We start from the raw sequence: 24075 nt of genomic DNA on the forward strand, positions 1-24075 counted from the left end.
TCTGTTCTATTCCATCCCCTCTAGTAAAGCAGGCTAAGCTGAGCTGTGCTCTCTCTTCTCCTTCCAATCTAGCTGCCAAATGTCCTCTCTGTGCATCTCACAATTTTAAAAAAGTGTACTGAAGAAGGGTTCAGCACTTTCCTATTGGCTGAGAAGGCAGCAAAGAGGCTGTATATCAATCTGCCTCTGAAATCTGCCAGATCTAGCTAAAGATCATTGGCTTATGGAGCTGCTGTATCCCTCCACAGGAAAAAAAAAAGAATCCCCAGCTTTCTGGCATCAGTACAGGATTTACAGGTAGAATACAATAAAACAAAACACTGTGACACATGCAAGAACTGGTATGTAAATTTTGGGGGTGTTGTGTAGGGGTGCTTGAAGAAAAAGCACCCCCAAGCTCCTATCTGGAGCCGTGCCTGAATCCGGGGACAAAACCGGCACAGACTTGGTCCGGGGACAGTATCCTCAGTCTGGGGTCATTCAGAGGCCAGGAGGCGGGAGAGGAATGGAGAGTGGCGCCGGTGTCTTGCCGAAAAAGTTCCCCCGGCGGATAAGGACCCCCTTGTACTGCGCAGGCGTCAACTGAGCCTCCAAAAATAGCCGAACATGTAGAACTGAAAGTCAGCTCTAGATGGCGCCTGCGCACACCAACATTCAGGCTCATTCCTTAACATCCCCGTGGACATGGAGAATGTTAAAAAAAGAGCCAGGAGACCGAGCGAGCGTAGCGAGCCATCCGAGCTAAGCGAGGACGTGAGGCCGACAGGACACTTGCAGCGAGATCCAACATCGCCCTGGACCTTTTCAAAAGCAGACATTTCAAAAGCGCCCAACCGTCATTGCGCAGGCGCCATCTAGAGCTGACTCTCAACTCTAAGGTTGGCTATTTTCGGAGCTCAGTTCACGCCTTCGCAGTACAGGGGGGTCCTTATCCGCCGGGGGGAACTTATTTGTCAGAACACCGGCACCACAAGGTACCAAAAAGACCAGGGGCTTCAGCCCGAAGCCGAGCTGACACACATACCCTGACCTACGTGAGTGTGTGTGTCAGTACACACACACTGACATAACCTGCATACACTAACACTGACCTGTCCTGACTACACTGATCTGTCCTGACTACACTGACCTGTCCTGACTACACTGACCTTTCCTGCATACACTGACCTGACCTGTATACACTGACCTGACCTGCATACACTGACCTGTCCTGCATACACTGACTTGACCTGCATACACTTACCTGACCTGCATACACTGACCTGTTCTGACTACACTGACCTGACTACACTATCCTGACCAGCATACACTGACCTGACTACACTGACCTGTCCTGACTACACTGACCTGACCTGCATACACTGACCTGACCTACATACACTGACCTGACTACACTGACCTATCCTGACTACACTGACCTGACTACACTGACCTGACCTGCATACACTTACCTGACCTGCCCTGACTACACTGACCTGACTACACTGACCTGTCCTGACTACACTGACCTGACCTGCATACACTGACCTAACCTGCATACAATGACCTATCCTGCATACACTGACCTGTCCTGCATACACTGACCTGTCCTGCATACATTGACGTGACCTGCATACACTGACCTGACTACACTGACCTGTCCTACATACACTGACCTGACTACACTGACCTGCCCTGACTACACAGACCTGTCCTGACTACACTGACCTGTCCTGACTACACTGACCTGTCTTGACTACACTATCCTGACTACACTGACCTGACTATACTGACCTGTTCTGCATACACTGACCTGTCCTGCATATACTGACCTGACTACACTGACCTGCCCTGACTACACTGACCTGCCCTGACTACACTGACCTGTCCTGACTACACTGATCTGTCCTGACTACACTGACCTGACCTGCCTACACTGACCTGACTACACTGACCAGTGACCTGCATACACTGACCTGACTACACTGACCAGTGACCTGCATACACTGACCTGACTACACTGACCAGTGACCTGCATACACTGACCTGACCTACATACACAATCACTAACCTGACCAACATACACAATCACTGACCAACATACACTAACACTGAGTGACCTACCTCAGCTGTGGTAAAGATGCAGCCAGAGGACTCGAGGAGGCTCAGGAGCCAAGGAGCCGAGGAGAAGAGAGCCACTGAAGGGAGCTGGGATGTGGGGTGCGGCGCTGTCGCGCCCAATGTGCCTGAGGTGACCCTGTCAATGCAGTACAGATGCAGGAGGAGCCGAGAATGAGAGCCGCATCATGGCGCGCCGGGCGGCATTGTAATTCCTGCCTTCTGAGCTTGCAGCGCCTATGATGGACGTCACACGTCCCACGGTCCCGGATTGGACCAGTGGGACGTCCATCATAGGCGCTGCAGGTTCCAGAAGGCAGGACCTGCTGTGTCTTCGGGCACACTCGGCAAAAGAATGGTCCCTGCTCGGCCGTGCTCGGGGCTACTAATAAACTTTGGCATACCCGAGACTCTGGGCTTTTCGGCTACCCATTCGGGGCTCCAGCCTCCTCAGCCCACCCCAATGACGCCCCTGCAAAGAAGGGTGGCAGGGGGTTATCCCCTCCTGACGCCTGTAAAAGCAATCAAGCAGCTAAACAGCCTCTAAGATGGCTTTTACATGGATGGAAATCACTGGTTGAAAAAAAAGGGTATCTGGGTGATGCCTGTAGCTGCACACATCATCTTGATATCTTTACTTCAAGTCATATGACGTCCACTTTACACAAGGGCCTTAACTAATTTACACTATAAAAGATCAGTTCATGCATAATAGAACTACAGTAGCATGACCAGTGCAATTGGAGGAATGTAACTAGTGTTATAGAGGGATGACTCTGGGAGAAGAATGGAATTTAGCAGGGAATGGGGGATACTCAGTTGGGAGTTTATGCAACACTACTATGTGTATGGGGAAGACCCTGACTGCATATTTTAGGATTGTCTATATGGGGGTTAGTATGTAAGCTAAAAAATGGGCAGGAGGTTGTTTGGCCAAGGTAGAAAAAATTGGAATTTAGATATTTTTCTAAATTATTTGCAATACAATTAATATAACATGTATAGAAGTTCGATTGACAAGCACATTTACTGTCGGAATGACAGGTGATTAGGCTCCGAAATAATCATGACTTAGCATATTGATTGGTATCCACTGCTTCATACCATGATGCCGATGGCAAATGAGATAGCGGTACTGTAGTACAAGCTTCTGAAGGAAAGAGGAATTTGCCTAGCACAGTTTATATGCAACAAACAGCCCAAGGGCTGCATCATGTCTGTAAGTTTTACCTGACTCTATCAGAGTAGGTGACAAACAGGTGTTGACTAGGCTGAGAACAAAACTCTGGGAGAAATTACATTTAGAAAATGAAACACCCCCTGCACCCTATATACATATATAAATATAGACCCTGAAGACCATAGAGCTGTCCTCTTCTGCTTCCTACCCATTCTAGACAGAACAACAAGCCCACCAATACATCAGTCATGGCCTCCTTTGGCTATAGCATGGAACCTCCTCAGGCTGCAAGTTTTAGAAGTGGTGTTGGGTTTGGTTTTGGTGGCGGTCCTGGCTTTGCTTCAAATCTTGGTGGAGGCTTTGGTGGAGACCTTGGTGGAGGCTTTGGAGGTGGATCCAGCAGTGGCTTTGCCGCCCGCTCTTCTGGTGGTTTTGGAGGGGCAGAATCCAGCAGCTCAGGTGTTTTGGGTGGAAGTGAGAAGGCGACCATGCAAAATCTAAATGATCGCCTGGCTACCTACCTAGAAAAAGTCAGGGCCCTGGAAGCAGCCAACACCGAGCTGGAGATCAAGATCCGTGGTTGGTATGACAAGCAAGTTGGCACTGGAGTTGATTTTGCAGGCAAAGATTACAGCAAATACTATGACATCATCAATGGCTTGAGGAGCAAGGTATGTGGATAATTGTAGGTAGCTGTGTTTATAAACCTCTGAGGCAAAAGATTTTTATTACTGGGTATATTCAACCCTCTATTTGTGCTGGTGAATATTGTCACCAAGACAGAGAGTCAAGAGAAATCCAAAAAACTTGAATTGTCATATTGTGAGGGCAATTTCACAAATTGGGACAACATATGGTCCTATGTTAACTCTCTATGGTGGGAATTATGTTCACCATGAAATTTCCTCTCATTTCCTATTCCTCTGATGCCTCGTACACAAGGTCGGACTTTTGACCGTTCAAAAGTCCGCCGTGAGCCAGTCGGAAGTCCGACGGACAAAAAGAGAACAGAATCTCTATCTAAGGTCCGTCGGACTTCCGACCAAAAAAGTCAGATGGAGACTACACACGGTCGGACTTTCAGAGAAAAAAAGCCCGTCTGACTTTTTTTCTCAGAGAGTCCGGCCGTGTGTACGAGGCATAAGGACAGGAAGGGGGGGAAAAAACTTGATTGAGGTTTTATTCACTATCTAAAACAAAACAATTTGATTTTTCATATATTTTAAATACTTATTTTTTTTTCAGTGGATAAAAGATTTTTATAGAGTATCAGAACAAATTAGACTTCAATTGCTATTAAAAAAAACTTTCATTACACAAAGGTCTGACAGAATTAGATTTGACATAAAGGTACATTTTTGCTTGTATCTTTTTTTAGCCATCAAGAGTGAAGACTATATTATAAAACTTTATTATTAATATTATCTTTTTTTATTTTTACACTCAAGGGTACAATAATATGAGCTAAAAAATATGTATGTATTTAATCCAACCATTACATTCACATTCATTCTTCAGGGTTTTAATAATAGATGTGTGTGCAATGCAAAGGAAAACTGGTATCATAGTATATAAACTATACAATTTTTTTTTTCTTTTTATTATTAGATCCTGGCTGCCACCATTGAGAACTCTCGAACTGTTCTTGAAATTGACAATGCCAGGTTGGCAGCTGATGACTTCAGACTTAAGTAAGTCCATTGTTCATTATAATTATGAGTAGCATGTCAACATGTGATTGCTTTGATGAGTTGATATATATATATATATATATATATATATATATATATATATATATATATATATATATATACATACACAACTTAAAAAAAGGCAATCAATGGTAAGTCACAGAAAGACATGCCTTGCATAGTAGCACCTTAGGTGAAAGTTAGTCGTTGAAATTCTCTTGTATAATGGCAATCAAATTCTCCATACTCAGAGACCAATGTCCACTTATGAACGATGTCACCTAGGCTTGACATGGTCATTTGACGGAATTGGTAGTTTGAGTTTTCAAAAGAAAGATAAGATTGTTTTTTGCTTATTTCAGATCACAGAAAGCCAAAAGGTTACAAAATGTTGTACTGCCAAAAATGTTATTAGCCTGAAAAAAGGTAACTAAGATTTATAATGTGCGCTAGCAGCCACCACAAGACTGGTAATGTGCACTAGCAGCCATGTGCACTATATTAAAAAAAAAATTTTGGGGGGGGGGGTTGGGGGGATTTAACGCTTTCATACTGACTTGGTTTGCTGCCAGTGCTGAACTTCATTTTGCTGCTGAAATATTTTCACTGTCCGACACACTTCCTGGCAACCTTTCTGAACCTTTTCAAAACAGAGGAACCCTTTTTTTTTTTTAATTCCATTCTCAGGGAACCCCCACTAAAAATTACTATATCTACAACTCATTATCCTTGGGAAGAATGCTCCCTACACTTGTGGTTATTGGGAAGATAGATAAAAACATCAATGTTGTCAGTTGATCTGAGTGGCAGAAATTGCTCATTGCTCAAGGAACCCCTAGCAACCTCTGGAGAAACCCTGGTGTTCAATGGAACCCTACTTAAAGGGTAAGTTCACCTTTACAAACAAATCTGTAAGGTGAACTTACACAGGACCCCCTTTTCACCCCTCCAGTCCCGCTGACCTGAAGGGCGGCAATCACCCACCCTGACACCTCACCGGTTCTGGGCTTAGAAATCCTCTCGGCTTAATCTCCAAAATGTACCTCGTCAGGAGGTAAGATTAGGAGCATTCTAATTGTCACCGTGGGCAAAGAGGAGAGAAAGCCATGGGGATTTCAAACCCTTGGACCGGTACAGCGCCGATACGAACTGTCAGTGTGGGGGATCGCCAGACTCCAGGTTAGCGGTACCGGGGGGGATGGGGAGGGGGTCCAGTGTAAGTTAACCTTACAGATTTTCTGTAAAGGGGAACTTACACTTTAAGAAACCCTGCTTACCGGTGTATCAGGTGCCTTGTCCCCTGCTGCACTCCTTCTGCTGGCTCCACAAAAAAATTGTGATATAAAGGTTATTGGATGGAGCCACAGGGTGCAGTGGGGGATGCCGGCATCCAACACTCCTGCGCAGAATAATGCATTAGGGTGTGCACACTTAAGCTCAAACACACATGCATGTGTATGTATCTGCATATATATGACCCCGGCACATTGATCTCCCTGCTGGTACAGTGATAGAGAAGAGCATAAACATTAGGGTGTGCCTGGGCACATCCGGCACACCCTGTGTGCATGCCTATGCTCCTGGAAGTATTTTATGTAGATGTTCTTTCAGCGAGATTATCTCTTCAATTTACAAAATGTCAGCTGGACAGAGAAGTATTAACTGGTTACTTTACATGGAACTGCTGATTTAATATTTAAAAAAATACTGATCTAGTGGCTTTAATTAATTCATAGGTAAGACTGGTTCCTTCTTTGCCTTCTAAATACAAATAGTGCATTTCATTTTTCCATGAAATATCCTTATTTTGTCAATCAATAAGATAAGTAGCAATTTACAAAATGCTAAATAATTGTGGAACTTTGCACCACCTTATTACATAAACCCCATCAAGTCTATGGGGTTGATTTACTACAAGCAAATAGGCTGTTCACTGTGCAAGGGAAGATGGTTTTGCAAGGGAATTATGCCGCGTACACACGATGATTTTTCAGCATGAAAAAAAAAACTTTGTTTTTCAGCATGTCCAAAAAACAAAATTTTTCCAACTTCATCATTAAAAACTACATTGCCCACACAACGTCGTTTTAGCCCACATACGATAATTTTTTACAACACGTAAAACAACATTTTTTAAAATCACGTTAAAAAATGCAGCATGTTCGAATTTTTTTGTTGTTGTTTTTCGGAAGCCGAAAAATTATGTGAAGCCCACACACGATCATTTTAAATGACGTTTTTTTCATGCCGAAAAATTATCGTGTGTACGCGGCATTAGCCTCAGAGCTTAGTGAAGGAGGCGAAGATCGGCTGATTTTCATAATGCAATCATGTGTGAGCAAAAATTTTGTTTTTTTCCTTGAAACATTACCACATTAACTAAGCGCTAAAAAAAATCCTCTAAAACAAAATCCCTATATAAAACAATATGCAAATTATACTCCAGCATGTGACTTTTTTTTATGTATTTTATTTGAATTTTTCCAAAGGTATGATAATGAATTGGTTCTCCGTCAGAGCGTGGAATCTGATATCAGTAGCCTCCGCAAAGTCCTAGATGAGCTTTTACTGTCCAGAGGAGACTATGAAATTCAGATTGAGGGCTTGCTTGAAGAGCTGGCCTACCTGAAGACGAACCATGAGGAGGTAAGCAGCGTGCTGGAATCATATTTGATGAAAAGCTAATATATGCAAGACACCAAGAAACTTTTGGGGGAGAGGTATGCATACGTTTTTAATAGACTGTTACTTTGAAGCCTCGCACACACGACTGTGGAACTCGATGGGCGAAACACATCGTTTTCCTCGCCGAGTTCCTTGTTAGGCTGTCGAGGAACTCGACAAGGCAAGTTTCTCCATTCCCGTCGAGGAAAACAAAGACATGCTCTCTTTTTGGCTCGACGGGATCCTCGACAGTTTCCTCGTCGAAAAATGTACACACGACCGGTTTCCTCTGCAAAAAAAAAAATCCCAGCAAGTTTCTTGCTGGTTTTTGCCGAGAAACTCGGTCGTGTGTACGAGGTTTAAGAAAACTATCTTCTCCTGGCAGATATAAAGAACAAACACCTAGAGATCAATTTGATAGCCTTGTGTGAAAATTGTGTAACACATGGGCCAGTTTCAATGTATTTAGTCATATGAATGTATTTGATGTGAGCTCATATACAATGTCTTTGCTATCAATGATTAGGAGGCACACGCTGCCAGAAGCAGTGCTGCCGGCACTGTCAATGTAGAGATGGATGCTGCTCCGGGAGTAGATCTCACTAAGATTCTGAATGACATGAGAAGTGGCTATGAAGCTCTGGCTGATAAGAACCGTAGAGATGCCGAGGCTTGGTTTGCGCAGAAGGTAAGGTGTAGACTTTTCACATTTTGAAGCACCCATAACCTTGTAGATCCATCTAGAGTTGAGTAAAATATCTTTGCTAAATGTACTTGTTCACTTATCATCAACTTTACCTACCCCAAATACCTGGCAATTAAGTTACCAAGCCCCAAAAAAATATTATTTAGGTAACAATGTAAACAACCTAAAATGCAAAAACCAGAGACATGGATAAGTGCCGTCATCGTGAGACCATCCTGACTAGTTGATATCCTTATCCAATAAAAACTGAGCTTTTTTCCTCAAAATGTGGTATGAAGTTTAGGGCTTTTTTTTCTCAGAGAATAGGTGCAGGAACTCCTCCCTTTTGAGTAATCCCTTGACTCCGCCCCTTACCACCTCCGAGCACCGTTCCTTGGTTCCACCCCTTACCCACTTTTCAGTACCACCCTTTTTTTAGAGAATACAGAACCAAATATAATTTTGTGGTGCTAAGTATTTTGTATGGCATTTGTTAATGATAACAAGAAAGGCAGTAAAATAGATCTAGCAAAAATGGACACCCCAGCAACAATGGACTTCCAAAAGCCAGCATCAATAGACCCTCCAGCAGCAAGCAACATTAGACCCCCTCCTTCAACAGTTGATCCCCCCTGAAACAATTGACTCCCTGCAACATAAGACCCACCCCAGAAACAATAGATCACCTCCCCAACAACAATTGACCCCCCACCCCCTGCAAAAATAGATACCCTCCAGCAACAATACATTCCTCAGCAACCAGCATCAATAGACCCTCCAACAGCCAACAACAAAGACCCCTCCCTTAAAAGTAGATCCCTGCCAGCAACGATTGACCTCCAAGCAACATAAGACCCACCCCCAGCAACAATAGATCCCCATGAGCAACAGAAGACCTCCTCAACAACAATAGACCCCCTTCCTCCACAAAAAACAGACCCCCTGCAACAACAATAGATTCCCCAGCAGCCTGCATCAAAAGACCCTCCAGCACACCCCAGCACCCCTTGCCATTACATACATTCCATTCTGGAGGTGCCGGAACTGCGTTCCCCCACGTTCCTGCTGAAAAAAAGCACTGTTGGAGCTGATCAGTAGAATAAGTGTAAAAAAAAAATTTGTTGTACGATCTACCCCATGGCTTTAGGCTTCACATATAAAAATTTAAATAATTAAAACAGAATTTCATAAAAAAAAAACACACATTTTCTTGTTTTAGAGCAATGAACTGAAAAAGGAAATTTCAGCCAACGTGGAACAGGTACAGACAAGCAAGACTGAAATTTCTGACAGCAGACGTGCCCTCCAAAGCTTAGAGGTTGAGCTCCAGTCTCTGCTGGCAATGGTAAGTCAAGTAACAATTTGATAGAAATGTCAAACTGAAAAACTTAGGGCTGTTACTGATTAAAATTTTCGTGTTCGTTTTTTTTTTTAATTGATTAATCGACTAATTTCGATTAATTATAACGCACATACAGATCCAACTACTTTTAGCTGATCTCCTTGCAGGCTGATTCCCAGTGCAGCTACCAACCACTGAAAAAAATGATAGCAGGATACAAAACACACACAAAGGCAGCACTCGATGGGAATAGCATTAAAACTTTTATAGTCTTCAAGTAGGTAACAAAATAAATATTTCACTGGAGATAAAATCGATGTAGCTACATAAACTTTAAAAGTGGTGCGAGTAATACCAAACGGTAGCAAAAGCAGTCATAAAAACATGTAGCTAAGTATGATACTGGTATAAAAATGTGTACAACGATACCACTGCTGAATCCAGATGAGGAGGGGTTAACATCATTCCGTCGGCACGTAGATGTCCCGTGAAGGGAACTAAACTCCCAGTGGATGGCTGTAGAATCCCAGGTTGATAGAGGGAAGTGTAACAGCCCTTGCGTGTGGCAGATAGTAAGGTCCCGCCGGCATGCAGATATGAAGGCACAGCAATGGAGCCCTTCAGATGGACATGGCAAGCCCCGCCAGTGTCCGTGATGTCACTGTATCTCCGATGAAACTCTCTGGAGACCCGGAAGCCGACGGAGAGGTGAGTACCGATCAAAAGAATTTTGATCGATCAAAAAAATTTACGATTAATCGAGGAATTAATAGTTAATTTCCACAGCCCTAGAAAAACTATTTCCATTTATCATCCCATATTGAGGGTTAGAACTTAGAACTTAGGAGATAATAACTGTTAGCTAAGAGGCAAACACAGTCTATGTTTGGCATGAGGCCAGACATAGATGTAGAAATAATTACATAAACATATAATAGGTGCACATCAACACAAATAAATAGCACTTAACAAAGTTATGAAATAAAAACTCAAATTAATCAAAAAAAATTACTCAAAGTGTCAAATAGTCTGATAATAGTAAATCTTATATCGAACGGTTTTTGAAAGTTAGTCCATACACCAAATATCCAAATGGAAAATTCCAACAATTCACCAAGGAAAAGTGAATAACTCTTGAAATGGAAAGGATGAAACACCTTGTGCCCTCCATCACAACTTAAAGTCTCTTACAACATCGGATTGGTCCCTTATGCAGGCACTCAACAATGATCCACAACAGGTTACCCACTATTGAATCTCAGCGACTCTAATGCCGCGTACACACGGTCGTTTTTCGTCATGAAAAAAAATGAAAAAACATCGTTTTTAATGATGAAGTTGGAAAAACTTAGTTTTTTGGACATGCTGAAAAACGTTGTTTTTTTTTCATGCTGAAAAACGACCGTGTGTACGCGGCATCAGGATCAACACACCAGAGCAGACATCATCATCACTGGGAAAAAGGAACAAAGGCCGCACATAGTGTAAAAGAGCTAGACCAGCATTTATTAAAATGGAGACAGGTACTTACAAAGTTAGATAAAAACAGTACATAGTAAGAATGCTGCCGAAACAACCACTCAGCCGGCATAATGATGTCACCAGTCAGGCCCCACCCAACATGTTTCGCCATCAGTTACAGGGTATATATAAATGCATCACTCATAGCTCATGGGACTAGATATGTCGATCCATCATCCATCCATCACCATCCATTTATTATTATTTTTTTTCGTCAGCACCCAAGCCCCCTCTGACCTCTAAAGGGCCCAGTGGTCCCCAGGGTCCCGGATGGCATCCCTCTTTTTTTAATAAAAAAAAATAATATTTTCCGTCAGCACCCAAAGCACCCAAAGCCCCCCCCCCCACCTCTAAGGGGTCCGGTGGTCCACAGGGCCCCAGATGGCATCCCCCTTTTTTTTCTATTTTGTTTGTCAGCACCCAAAATGTATTTATTTATTTTTCTGTCAGCACCCGAAGCCCCCCCGACCTCTAAGGGGCCCGGTGGTCCCCAGGACCCCAGATGGCATCCCTCTTTTTTTTTCGGCAGTACCCAAAGCCTCTCGATCCGTGGCGCCCCACCCCCCGCTTTTCAACTTGCGACACTCCCCCCGCTTCTCAATTTGCGGCGGCAGCACCCCCCCTCCAGGGGGCCCATGCCTGGAGCTGTGTAAGGGGCCCCAAAATTCCTGACAGCCCTGCAGCTGTGTATGGTAGCCAATCTGCTTCTAACTTCAACGTGTTCAATTAAAGGATATCTAAAGGTTCTTTTTTTTAAAACACACATGTCATACCTCCTCTGTGTAGATTTGCACAGAGTGGCCCCGATTCTCCTCTTCTGGGGTACCTCAGCCGCGCTCCTGCCCCGTTGAAGAGCCGCTCTCCCTCGGGGCACTCGTACGGGCATGCTCCCATGTCCTGCTGCTGTATCTATTGACACAGACAGCAGGACTTGGCCCTGCCCCTCTGGCTCCTGTGTCATTGGATTTGATTGACAGCAGTGGGAGCCAATGGTTGCGCAACAATCTATCCATTCAGGACCTGACACACCGGCTGGAGCTGTTGTGCTTGTCCCCGTCACTGGAAAGACCTAGTTAAGGTAAGTAAAAGGGGGGTTCTGGGGAGCAACTGCATCACAGGAGGTTTTTCACCTTAATGCAATAAAAAAAAAATAACAAGCATGTTATACTTACCTCCTCTTTGCAGTTGGTTTTGCACAGAGAAGCCTGGATCCTCCTCTTCTCAGGTCCCTCTTTGCTACTCCTAGACCCTCCCTCCTTTTAGTGCCCCTCAACCAGCAGTTTGCTACAGGGGACACCCAAGCCGAGTCAGAGCTCTGTGTATTCCATTCTGCTCCTGCCTGCCCCCTGTCTCCCCTGATTGGCTGACCTACTTTGATTGACAGCCGCGGGAGCCAATTGCGCCACTTTTCTGTCTTTGCCAATCAAGAGGAGTGTCCTGGGTGGCTGAGGGGATCGTGGACATTGATGGAGAGAGAAGGGGCTCAGGTAGGTAATTAGGGGGGTGCTGGGGGACTGCTACTCACAGAAGGTTTTTTATCTTAATGCATATGCCACGTACACACGACCATTATTCATGTCATTGAAAAAAGTTTTTCTCGACGTGATTCCTCTCAAGCCTGCCTTGCATACACATGATCGTGATAAAAAATGCTCGCGCAAAGCGTGGTGACGTACAACACGTACGACGGCACTATAAAGGAGAAGTTCCATTCTACTGGCGCCACCCTTTGGGCTGCTTATGCTAATTTCCCTGTCTCATAACTTGCTTCTGAGCATGCGTGTTTTTTTCCACCTCGTTAAAGCGTACACACGACCGTTTTTCACTACGTGAAAAACAACGAGAAAAAATAGAGCAGGTTCTAAATTTTTAACTCGTCGAAAAAAATGCTCTGGAGCCTAAACACAACCATTTTACACAACCAATTTAAGAAATGGCATTTTTCTAGTCATGAAAAACGGTTGTGTGTACGCGGCATTAGAATGCATTAAGATAAAAAAAACGTCTGCCTTTACAACTTCTTTAAGCTTTGACCATACAACCTGGAAGCTATGTGGTTTCCATGCGCAATTGCACCAGATTTAGTAAATTAACCCCACAGTGTTTCCACCATGTTAAAGAACTTCTAAACGTTGCATCCTATTAAGCCCTATTTATTTTACGTGTTTGTGTGGCACAGACATACTCCATAGTACTTCATAATAGACAACGTTAAACCCTTTAAATCAGTCCATCCACCTAAGCATGGAGCCAAAGAGGTCCCTACCACACTCATCGCGGTCAGCTTTGAGTTAAGCCAATAAATTGAGTATCTTTTTTGCTAAATATAGAAAGCAGGATAATGTAACAAAGTATTACCTTTTTATACTTCTTGCTTGACAATGCATTATTTTCTTGTACACCCTGGGCCAGATTCACAGAGCAAGTATGCCGGCGTATCTACTGATACGCCGGCGTACTTTCAAATTTCCTGCGTCGTATCTTTAGTTTGAATCCTAAAACCAAGCATTTGGGTAAGATCTGACAGGCGTACGGCTTCGTATGCCTGTCAGATCTTAGATGCAATACTTCGGCGCCCGCTGGGTGGAGTTCGCATCGTTTTCAGTGTCGGGTATGCAAATTAGCTATTTCCGACGATCCACGAACGTACAGGCGGTCGTCGCATTCTCTTACGTCGTCTGTAGTCGGCTTTTTCCGGCGTATAGTTAAAGCTGCTATTTTGTGGCGTATAGATAGACTTGCCATGTTAAAGTATGGCCGTCATTCCCGCGTCGAAATTTGATTTTTTTTTGCGTAAGTCGTCTGTGAATAGGGATGGACGTAAGTCACGTCGAAGTTCAAAAAATGACGTTGTTGCAACGTCATTTCGCGCAAAGCACGGCGGGAAACTTCGAAACGGAGCATGCGCAGTTCAATCGGCGCGGGGACGCGATTCATTTAAATGAATCACGCCCCCTACCCGCCGATTTGAATTACGCGCCGAGAGATACACAACGCCGCCGTAACTTACGGCGCAAAATCTTCCTGGATTAGACTTTAAGCCAGGTAAGATACGGCGGCGTAGCGTATCCCTGATACGCTGCGCCTTTCTAAATCTATGTGAATCTGGCCCCCCATGTCTATCTATCCATTACCGTATTAACCCACCACTCTGTACCGTGAATTTTTGTCATTTTCCTGTCTTTTAAATAAAGCTTTTTGAAAACATAATTTTTTTTAATACATTTCAGAAAAAATCCCTTGAAGACACCTTGGCTGAGACAGATGGCCGCTACGGTGCTCAGCTCCAGCAGCTCCAGATCGTCATCAGCGGAACAGAAGAGCAGCTCTTCCAGATCAGATCAGACACAGAACGCCAGGGCCTTGAGTACAGAGAGCTGCTCGATATCAAAACCAGACTGGAAATAGAGATTGAAACATATCGCCGCCTCCTGGAGGGAGAACTAGAGTGAGTTCAAGTACTGCAATACATTTTTTATTATTTTTTTATTTAGGCTTAAATAATTAACAAACAGACACTGAAAAGTTATGAAACTCCTAAAAGGTACATTGCTATTTTTTTATCAATATTGACATCACTAGATAATGTGTTGCCATCAGGGCAGGACTTAAGGTGGTGGGGGCCCCTGGGCTTGAGTGTTGAAGGGGCCCCCTGGAGCCGAGAATTGGGGGGGGGGGGTCGAAGATGTTGAGCGAGGGGGGGGCGCATTAAAGTTGTTGAGCGGGGGGGGGGCGCATTAAAGTTGTTGAGCGGGCTCCGGGTCCTCCTGGGGTGGGTTTTGCAGTTGTTGAGCGGGGGGAGTGCCTCTCACCTGTGCCGACAGCCAGGGCCACAGACTGTCATTAGCCCGGCTGTCGGCTTTCTTCCCTTCAGCAGCCACAGTCCTCCACACACCGCTCCGGTTCCTCCTGCTTTCGTGCTGCCTCCTCTTGAGCTTAGTAAATGAGGTAAAGCTTGACTTTGCAAAAAATACAGTACCCAATCACGTGCAAGGAAAATAAATAAAAAAAACAGCATATTTGCTTGCATGTGATTGGATGATGGAAGTCAGCAGAGCTTCTGCTCCTTTACTAAGCCCTGGAGCAACTGCACAGTTTATTTTCTTTTAGTAAATCAAACCCATAATGATGTATGTCTGTATGGCTCAGGGCTGTCTTAAATGGGCAACCCTGGGCACTCATTACTTGCCAACTGTCCTGCATTTGCCAGGACAGTCATGCGTTTTGTGTTTGAAACAGGTGTGACCTTAGTTTTCTAACCTATTAGACCTATGAAAAATAATTACTGTATTTTGGTGCACTAAACATGAACCTTTCTTCCCACAGTGAGTTCTCTTCTCAGAGCTCATCCTCGTTTACCGAACTGACTGAATCCACAGTGACAGCTTCTTCTGCCTCATCAAAATCATCCAAAATAGAATCATCTTCAATAGACGTATCCTCACTTGTTGACTCATCATCCAAAACAAAATCACAGACTTCCTTTGTAGATCCTGTTAAAGGTAACCTAATAGTATACATTTCTGTACTGGTACACATAAGGCAAATAGAAAGTAAATTTTCGAGGGAGATTCCCCCCCCCCAGAATCAGCCAATTAAAATTCTCTTGCAATGTACAACTTCCCCTGCAAAGTAAACACCCTATTTGCCTTAGTAAATCAACTCCATAGGCCGTAAGCCTGATTTTGCAAGTTGCCAGAACTGGTTGATGATTTGGTCGTCCAGGACCATCACGGGTCTCAGCAGAGAGCACTGGTAGAATGATCTTGGAGCAACTGGCAGCTGGTTGAGAAATTAGAATAAATTATTAGCTGACAGCCTATTATAAACCCTAGATACAAGTGCCTCGTCCCAGTGGGCTCATACATACAGTACGTGCCTATCATTGATAAAATAATTACCATATATACTTGAGTATAAGCCGAGGAAACCAATTTTACCACAAAAAATGGGAAAATGTAATGACTTGAGTATAAGCCTAGGGTGTCCATCTGCATGCCTCACTTTGCCTCACTGTGTCCATGTGCATGCCTCACTGTGCCCATGCCTCCCTGTGCCCATGCCTCACTGTGCCCATGCCTCACTGTGTCCTTGCCACACTGTGCCCACGCCTCACTGTGTCCATGACTAGACTGACGTTTAACGGGGGAGTCTATGGAAGGTGTGCCCGGCTTTAAAAAAATTGGTGCTCCCCAGCCTTAGGTCCTTCAGACAACAAACTTTGCACACTTGTAGAAATGGGGCTACATGTGTGCCAAGTTCTGGATCCGGGGGACCTATGACTGGCCCGTACCGGGTCCCCAAAGTCACCAGAGAAATTACCGTTTAACATGGGAGTCTATGGAAGGGGGGCCCGGCTTTGAAAAATCGGTGCTCCCCGGTCGTAGGTCCCCCGGACTAAAAACTTTTCACACTTGTAAAGAGTGGGGCTACATGTGTGCCGGCCAGTACCGTGTCCCCTAAGTCCGGGAGATCAGGCGCAAAAAGGTGACTCGAGTATAAGCCGAGGGGGGCATGTTTTCAATAATATAATGCATAACTCTGGAAAATAGTGACTATAGGGGCAGACTGACAACTCATGGTGCCCTCGGGCAATAGGAGATTATGGGGCCCCCGGGCAATAGGAGATTATGGGGCCCCCAGGCAATAGATTATGGGGCCACACAGTACTGTATATACACACACATACAGTATACATACACAATATACACACACAGACACACAATATACACACACAGTATACATACACACAGAATACACATACAGACACACAGTACAGACACACTGAGAAGGTACTGGAGAGGTGGGGCAGCTATAATCTTGGGATTTTTAGACCAAAAGGAAGTCGGTAAGGGACATTTCAGGGACAGATGTAAAAAAACACAGATTTTTACATACTGTCCTTGGTTTTACTGAGGCTGGCAACCCTGATGGGGCCCCCTAGAGGCATGGGGCCCTCGGGCAGTGTGTATGTTTTTCGTCGAGAAAACTGTTGTGGATCTCGACGAGAAAAAAAGAGAACATGTTCTCTATTTTCTCGTCAGGAGTCTCGTCGTGTTTCTCGTCGGCTGGTTTACGATGAGAAACACGTTCGCGTGTATGCTTAGAAACGTTCGCATGCTCAGAATAAAGTATGAGACAGGAGCGCACCTTTGGTAAAAGTAGCGTTCGTAATGGAGATAGCACATTCGTCACGCTGTAACAGACTGAAAAGCGCGAATCGTCTCTCACCCCAAACTTTTACTTAACACGCAGTAACATGAGATTAGCAAAAGCAGCCCCAAGGGTGGTGCCGGTGGAATCGAACTTCCCCTTTATAGTGCCGTCGTACGTGTTGTACGTCACCGCGTTTGAGAACAACGAGATTTTGTCTTGACAGTGTGTATGCAAAGAAAGCTTGACAAGATTCTCGACAAGCCTGACAAGGAACTCGTCGAGGAAAACGATGTTTCTTTTACGACGAGTTTCTCAGTCATGTGTACGAGGCCTCACACTGAATCAAGGGGAGGTACAACACGTATTGGGTGGATCTGTATCCAGCATCCATAAAGACCTAGCCTTGAGAACTTATGTATAAATATTCACTGCATGGGAATCAATCACTGTGGTTTAAAACACATGCACCAGAAAGATACATCTGCAATAAATTGCTTTATAAATATGCCCCTTAGTGTGATTTCAGTTGCAAACAAAACATTGGTCCTAAAACTAATTTGAAAAAAATATCTTCATTACAGACGCAACCAAAACCAGAAAGGTGAAGACCATTGTGGAAGATATAGTGGATGGGGTAGTTGTGTCCTCAACAATTGAGGAGATTGAAGAAAATGTGTGATAAAAAAGAAAAGCCACGGTGAAAAAACACACTGAGGAAAGATGGTGTCGGCTTGTGGTGGGGCGCTTAAGCAATTCTACTTCTTAATTGTTTTCTTATTCAATAAAGCCTTTAATGCATCCCAAATAACTAATGATGTCGTTTCTGTTTTCATTGGTGAAACATTAATGCTACGTAATCTCTATAATTAAAACTTTAGTAAATTGAGTATCTCAACAAGTAAATGGGCACTAGCCTGGATGACTTTTAAAAAGCAATAGATACTTTTCCACCTTACTGCCTGGAAGGGTTTACCTGCAGGTAAGTCAGGGAGCTTGAGATCAGCCTAGCGCATCTAAATTCTCGATTAGGTAATGTCAATGCTGTCAATAATATGTGTTCACCACGCTCAGATCCTCACTGACTTCAATAGCCAAAAGAGTTTGGAGAGGTGGAGAAAGGTTGAAACATGTATTTATACCTTTTTAAATCAAGGTATAGTCAAAACCCTAATGATGAGAACAAAGGGCCAGATCCACAGCCAGCGAGCGCAACTTAAATGTTCCGATTTAAGTTACACCGCCGCAAAATTTCTACCTAAGTGCCCGATCCACAAAGCACTTACCTAGAAATTTGCAGCGGTGTAACTTAAATCTGTCCGGCGCAAGGCGGGCCCAATCTAATGGGGCGAGTCCCATTTAAATTAGGCGCGCTCCCGCGCCGGACGTACTGCGCATGCTCCCGACGCTATTTTCCCGACATGCTTTGCGCGGATTTACGTTGCGCCGAGTTTTGAGAATCGCGACGGGTGTAAAAGAAAAAAAAAGAGTTGCGGCGGGAAAATTATTATTTTTTTTTTAAATTGACAGCGACGCGGGATAGAAGGGTATACTTTTACATGGTGTACTAAGTTTACACTTTGTAAAAGCAGCCCTAATTTTGCGACGGCAAACTAACACTTACGGAGAAATAACGAAGGGAAAAAGCTTCGTGGATCTCCATAAGTGCTAATTTGCATACCCGACGCGGAATTTCGACGAGAAATGCCCCCAGCGGCGGCCGCGGTACTGCATCCTAAGATCTGACAGTGTAAAACTATTACACCTGCCGGATCTTATGAATATCTATGCGTAACTGATTCTATGAATCAGTTGCATAGATAGAAACAGGGATACGACGGCGTATCAGCAGATACGCCTGCGTATCCCTTTTGTGGATCTGGCCCAAATTTTGCAATTTTGGTATGAATCAGCTTAAAGTGACTATTTTATTAGCTCATGAAGCTTAAATTAACAGGTTTGTGTAAATGTTACCCTCCTACCCCCAACTGCTGAGGCCTCGTACACACAACCATTTTCCTCAACAGAATCCATCAAGAAACTTGGTGGCAGAGCTTTTTTGCTGAGGAAAACGGTCGTGTGTATGTTTTTCATCGAGAAAACTGTCGTGGAACTCGATGAGAAAAAAAGAGAACAAGTTCTCTTTTTCCTCGTCGGGAGTCTCAATTTCCTTGTCGTGTTCCTCGTCGGGCTGGTTTTCGACGAGAAACACGTTCGTTTGTATGCTTAGAAACCCGCACATGCTCAGAAGTGTAGCGCCAGTGGAATCAAACTTCCCCTTTATAGTGCCATCATACGTGTTTTAGGTCACCGCGTTTGAGAACGACGAGATTTTGTGTACGCAAGGAAAGCTTGACAAGATTCTCGACAAGCCTAACAAGGAACTCGTCAAGGAAATTATGTTTCATTTACGTCGAGTTCCTCGGTCGTGTGTACGAGGCCTTATACCTACTTATCCTTGTCTAACCCACTAGACAGTTTACCCACTGATATCAGAAGCCCCACTATAAATCAGAATTCTTAGCTAAATTTCCAGTTGGGAGAAGAGCAGAAAATAAAAACCCTTAAGGGCATCATTATACATAATTGTAAGTAGTCAAGACAGATGACCGGTTAGAAGTTAAGTGATATATTATTGTACTTGTCAATTCCATTTAAAATGACTTCTTCGATCTGTCACAAACACAGATTTATGGTATCCTTTTAGCTGATATATAATTTTAGGAAAGTCTAAAATAATACCTGTGTGTAGGAAAAGGCTCTTGGGGGGGGGGGGGCGTATTTCCTGGGGCATGTCTAGGTCAATAAGTCATGAACTCACAGCAGATGCCAATGCAAGAATTTTACCAGCCTGATAATATTAAAATCTTTACATATGAGGGTAATGGAGTATCTGGAGAGAGTGCGGCTCATTCTTTTCAGCTTCATAAGCATTCAGTATTTTTATCATCTTGTGGCCTGTGGTTGTAAAAAAAAAAAAAAACCTGCAAGACAAAGGAATAATGAGCTAGTATGCATAGCATTCTAGCTCATTATGAAATACTTACCTTAGATCAAAGCCACCGCAGCTGTCCTGGCACACTGCTGTGGCTGGCGACTTGTATCCCAGAGTTATTTCCGGGTATAGTGGCACTGTGATTGGCCGGAGCCGCAATGACGTCACACCCATGCATGCGTGCGGAAGCCGCTGGTAAAAGCACAGCAGCTGAAGAAAAGGCACGAGCGAGACGTCGGCACATGCTGATACAGTGAATATCTCCTAAACGGTGCAAATTTAAGAGATATTCACGGCAACTACAGTGCCATGCCATTGTTGCCACTGTGCCATGCCATTGTCGCCACTGTGCCCATCAATTGTCTCCACTGTGCCATGCCAAACGTAGCCACTGTGCCATGCCATTGTCGCCACTGTGCCCATCAAATGCCGCCAGTTTGCCCCTAAAATGCTGCCAGATTGCCCCCCCACCTGGCACTTACCTTTTTTCGGTCAGCAATCCTCGGATCCTCCTTTATGATCCCTCGAAGTAGTCCCGCCCTCGATGACGCTTCAGCCAATCAGGTTACCGGTAACCAGAACCAGTGAACCTGATTGACTGAGACACCTGTCAGTGTTAACCAGGGAACGCACACCCCCTGCGTCCCCTGGTTAACTATTTGGAAGCCGATTACAGCCCTCAGGCTTTAATCGAAAAGCCTATCAGAGCCGCTGGCTCTGATAGACACTTCCAAAGCCAACCAGCTGCCGTTATTCAGATGGCCGGTGCTCACCAGGGAGCTGGCCATCTGAATAGTGGGCAGTGGCGACAATACATAGATTCATGCAATGTATAAATCTGTGTATTGTTTTTCAGTGGCGGTGCAGGAGCGAGAGGGGGTGGCGCTTCTGCACCCTCTATGGACGCACCGCCACTGGCAGATCTGCTTCTTTAAAGGAAAAAGCACCTTATAGTATATTCATCAGAACCAGTTTTCCCTTCTAGTGCTATCACCAAACATCAGTGCAGGATCCAGTGCCATAGTTGGAAGGTGACAGCTGTCAGAAGAAACCAAAGTACAGAATTATCAGCCTGTGTTGTTCAGTCTTTTTTATTTCATTTTGTTCACACATTTCTTGATGCATCAGGTAATGCTGAGCACCTTCCAAATCTGCATTTGCCTCAAATTTAAACCATAAAACTGTATAAAAAGACACGGGAGGAGGCTGACTGAGGATTTATTTGGACTGTAAACTCCAAAGATATGCTAGTGGGCTGGCTTCTGTCTAAAATTGGATCCAGTGGCCCAGATTCACAACCGAGATACGATGGCGTATCTCCAGATACGCCGTTGTATCTCTGAGTTGCGCCGTCGTATCTATGCGCCTGATTCTTAGAATCAGTTACGCATAGATATCCATTAGATCCGACAGGCGTAAGTCCCTTACACCGTCAGATCTTAACTGCATTTTTTTTATTGACCGCTAGGTGGCGCTTCTGTCGAATTCCGCGTCGAGTATGCAAATTAGCTAGATATGCGAATTCCTGAACGTACGCGCGGCCGACGCAGTAAAGTTACAACGTTTACGTTAGGCTTTTCCCGGTGTAAAGTTGCCCCTGCTATATGAGGCGCAGCCAATGCTAAGTATGGCCGTCGTTCCCGCGTCAAAATTTGAAAAAGTCACGTCGTTTGCATAAGTCGTCCGTGAATGGGCCTGGACGTCATTTACGTTCACGTCGAAACCAATGACGTCCTTGCGACGTACTTTGGAGTAATGCACACTGGGAAATTCCACGGACGGCGCATGCGCCTTTCCGAAAAAACGTCAATCACGTCGGGTCAAAGTAGTTTTGCATAAAACACGCCCCCCTTATCCAAATTTTAATTAGGTGGGCTTACGCCGGCCGATTTACGCTACGCCGCCGCAACTTACGGAGCAAGTGCTTTGAGAATACAGCACTTGCCCATGTAAGTTGCGGAGACGTAACGTAAATCAGATACGTTACGCCCGCACAATTTTACGCGGCTCTACGTGAATCTGCCCCACAGTATGTTCTATTGAGCAACTCCATCTAAAGATGGTTGCCTTATTTCCTATCTGCTCCAAAACCAAATGTGATAAGGGTTTAAATCCCTGGGGAATTACTATAAAAATACAAATGAATATATCTCACTGGTATCTCGTTCTGCCAAGGCTAGCAAAAATATAGCCTGGTACCTCACCCCTTTGCTTCAGGGGATGCAGGCAGGAGGGTGACATGTTTCATGTCTGGTGGTCCTGTCCGAAGAGCTGACGTTTCTGGATCATAGTGTTCAATCTTATTCACTCAGTGACGGGTCAGAACGTACCCAGAGGCGCCAAAACTGCGTTGTTTGCTGACATGTCGGAGGAGATCCCCAGACATCTTCAAACTATTATTTTATTTATTTTATTAGCGGCTAAAATACCTATAGCCAGGGCATGGAAATTTACCCTGATCAATGTCACGTTGGTGAAACACAAAATATCTTGAAACATGGTTAAAGCGGAGGTCCACCCAGATTTATTTTTGTTTTTTAAAGCCAGCATCTACAAATACTGCAGCTGCTGGCTTTTAAAAATTGGACACTTAGGCCTCTTTCACACAGGATGATCCGCCCCGTGAACCTTCGCTTGCTCAGCGGGGACCGCTCCGTTGATCCCCGCTGAGTCGCCGAATGACAGGGCGGTCCCCGCACACTATGCAGGGACCGCCCTGTCAGATCTCCGCTCTCCCCTATGGGGGGGAGCGGATGAACACGGACCATCTGTCCGTGTTCATCCGATCCGCAGACGGATGGAAAAATAGGGTTTTCCTCCGTCTGCAGAATCGGAGGATTGCGGAACCGCGTGAGATCGGGTGTCAGTGGATGTTCATCCGCTGACACCCAGAATCTCATAGGGACCAATGTATGTCCCTTTTTCATCCGTACATGGATGGATGAAAAAGCGGACACACGGTCCACCCGTGTGAAAGAGCCATTACCTGTCCAGCGTGCCCACGATGTCGGCAGACGAGGCTAAGCAATCGCTTAGTCCTCAGATACTGCCGCCACCATGCTCGGTGAGGAAATCAGGAAGTGAAGCCTTGCGGCTTCACTGCCCGGTTCCCTGCTGCGCATGTATTTTCCATGAGACAGCGGGGGGACGGGAAGTAGCGTAGACTCCCACTGGAGTCTATGCTCGGAAGTGGGTGCAAATACCTGAAAGGTGCCAAATGTGTCACCGGAGGGGGGGGGGGGAGGGTTCCAAAAAGCGTAAGTTCCATTTTTGTCTTCTTGTAGCTCTTTGGTGGTGGAGTTTGGGTGTTCTGATAAGTATGTTTAAGGTGTTCTGGCAAGCAGGGTGATGCAAAGTATGCTTGTCTGGCAAGCAGGAGGAACCCTGCCAGTGCTCAGCAATAAATAACTGTACCACAAAGTCCTACATGTTTAGTCAGGAAAAACAAGACAATGGTGTCTCAATGCAGTGTCCTTGTTATAGGAGGTTGAGCAAGTGGTCATTCACCAATCCCAGAGACCTCCGGGCACCGTGCCGTAGCCTGGCTGGATCTGGCGTAGATTTGAGAAGAGTGGCCTCCAAGCTGCCACTAAACGACCAGAAGTGTCTGGCAGTGTATGCTCCTGCACCCGCTTGTGATGTCTCTCCTTTTCCTTGTGGCAGGGGTCGCAACTAGGCCACAGCACTATCTGACACTGAGTCGCTGCTTGCAGATCCAGGCCGTGACCCCAAGTGCGATTCAGTGCC

General features: G+C 44.8%; 1 protein-coding gene across 1 annotated transcript; it reads left to right on the top strand.

The window, feature by feature from the left end:
* Positions 1-3455: 3455 nt before the first annotated feature.
* On the top strand, positions 3456-18144 carry LOC120919229 (keratin, type I cytoskeletal 47 kDa-like). Its single transcript, XM_040331291.1, has 8 exons — positions 3456-3948; positions 4886-4968; positions 7458-7614; positions 8159-8320; positions 9537-9662; positions 14411-14628; positions 15507-15682; positions 17918-18144. The coding sequence occupies exons 1-8, from the start codon at positions 3526-3528 to the stop codon at positions 18013-18015; spliced, it is 1443 nt and encodes a 480-aa protein (XP_040187225.1). The 5' UTR covers positions 3456-3525; the 3' UTR covers positions 18016-18144.
* Positions 18145-24075: the final 5931 nt, after the last annotated feature.

Source organism: Rana temporaria, chromosome 12 (genome assembly GCF_905171775.1).
Source record: "Rana temporaria chromosome 12, aRanTem1.1, whole genome shotgun sequence".
Taxonomy (NCBI): Eukaryota; Metazoa; Chordata; class Amphibia; order Anura; family Ranidae; genus Rana; species Rana temporaria.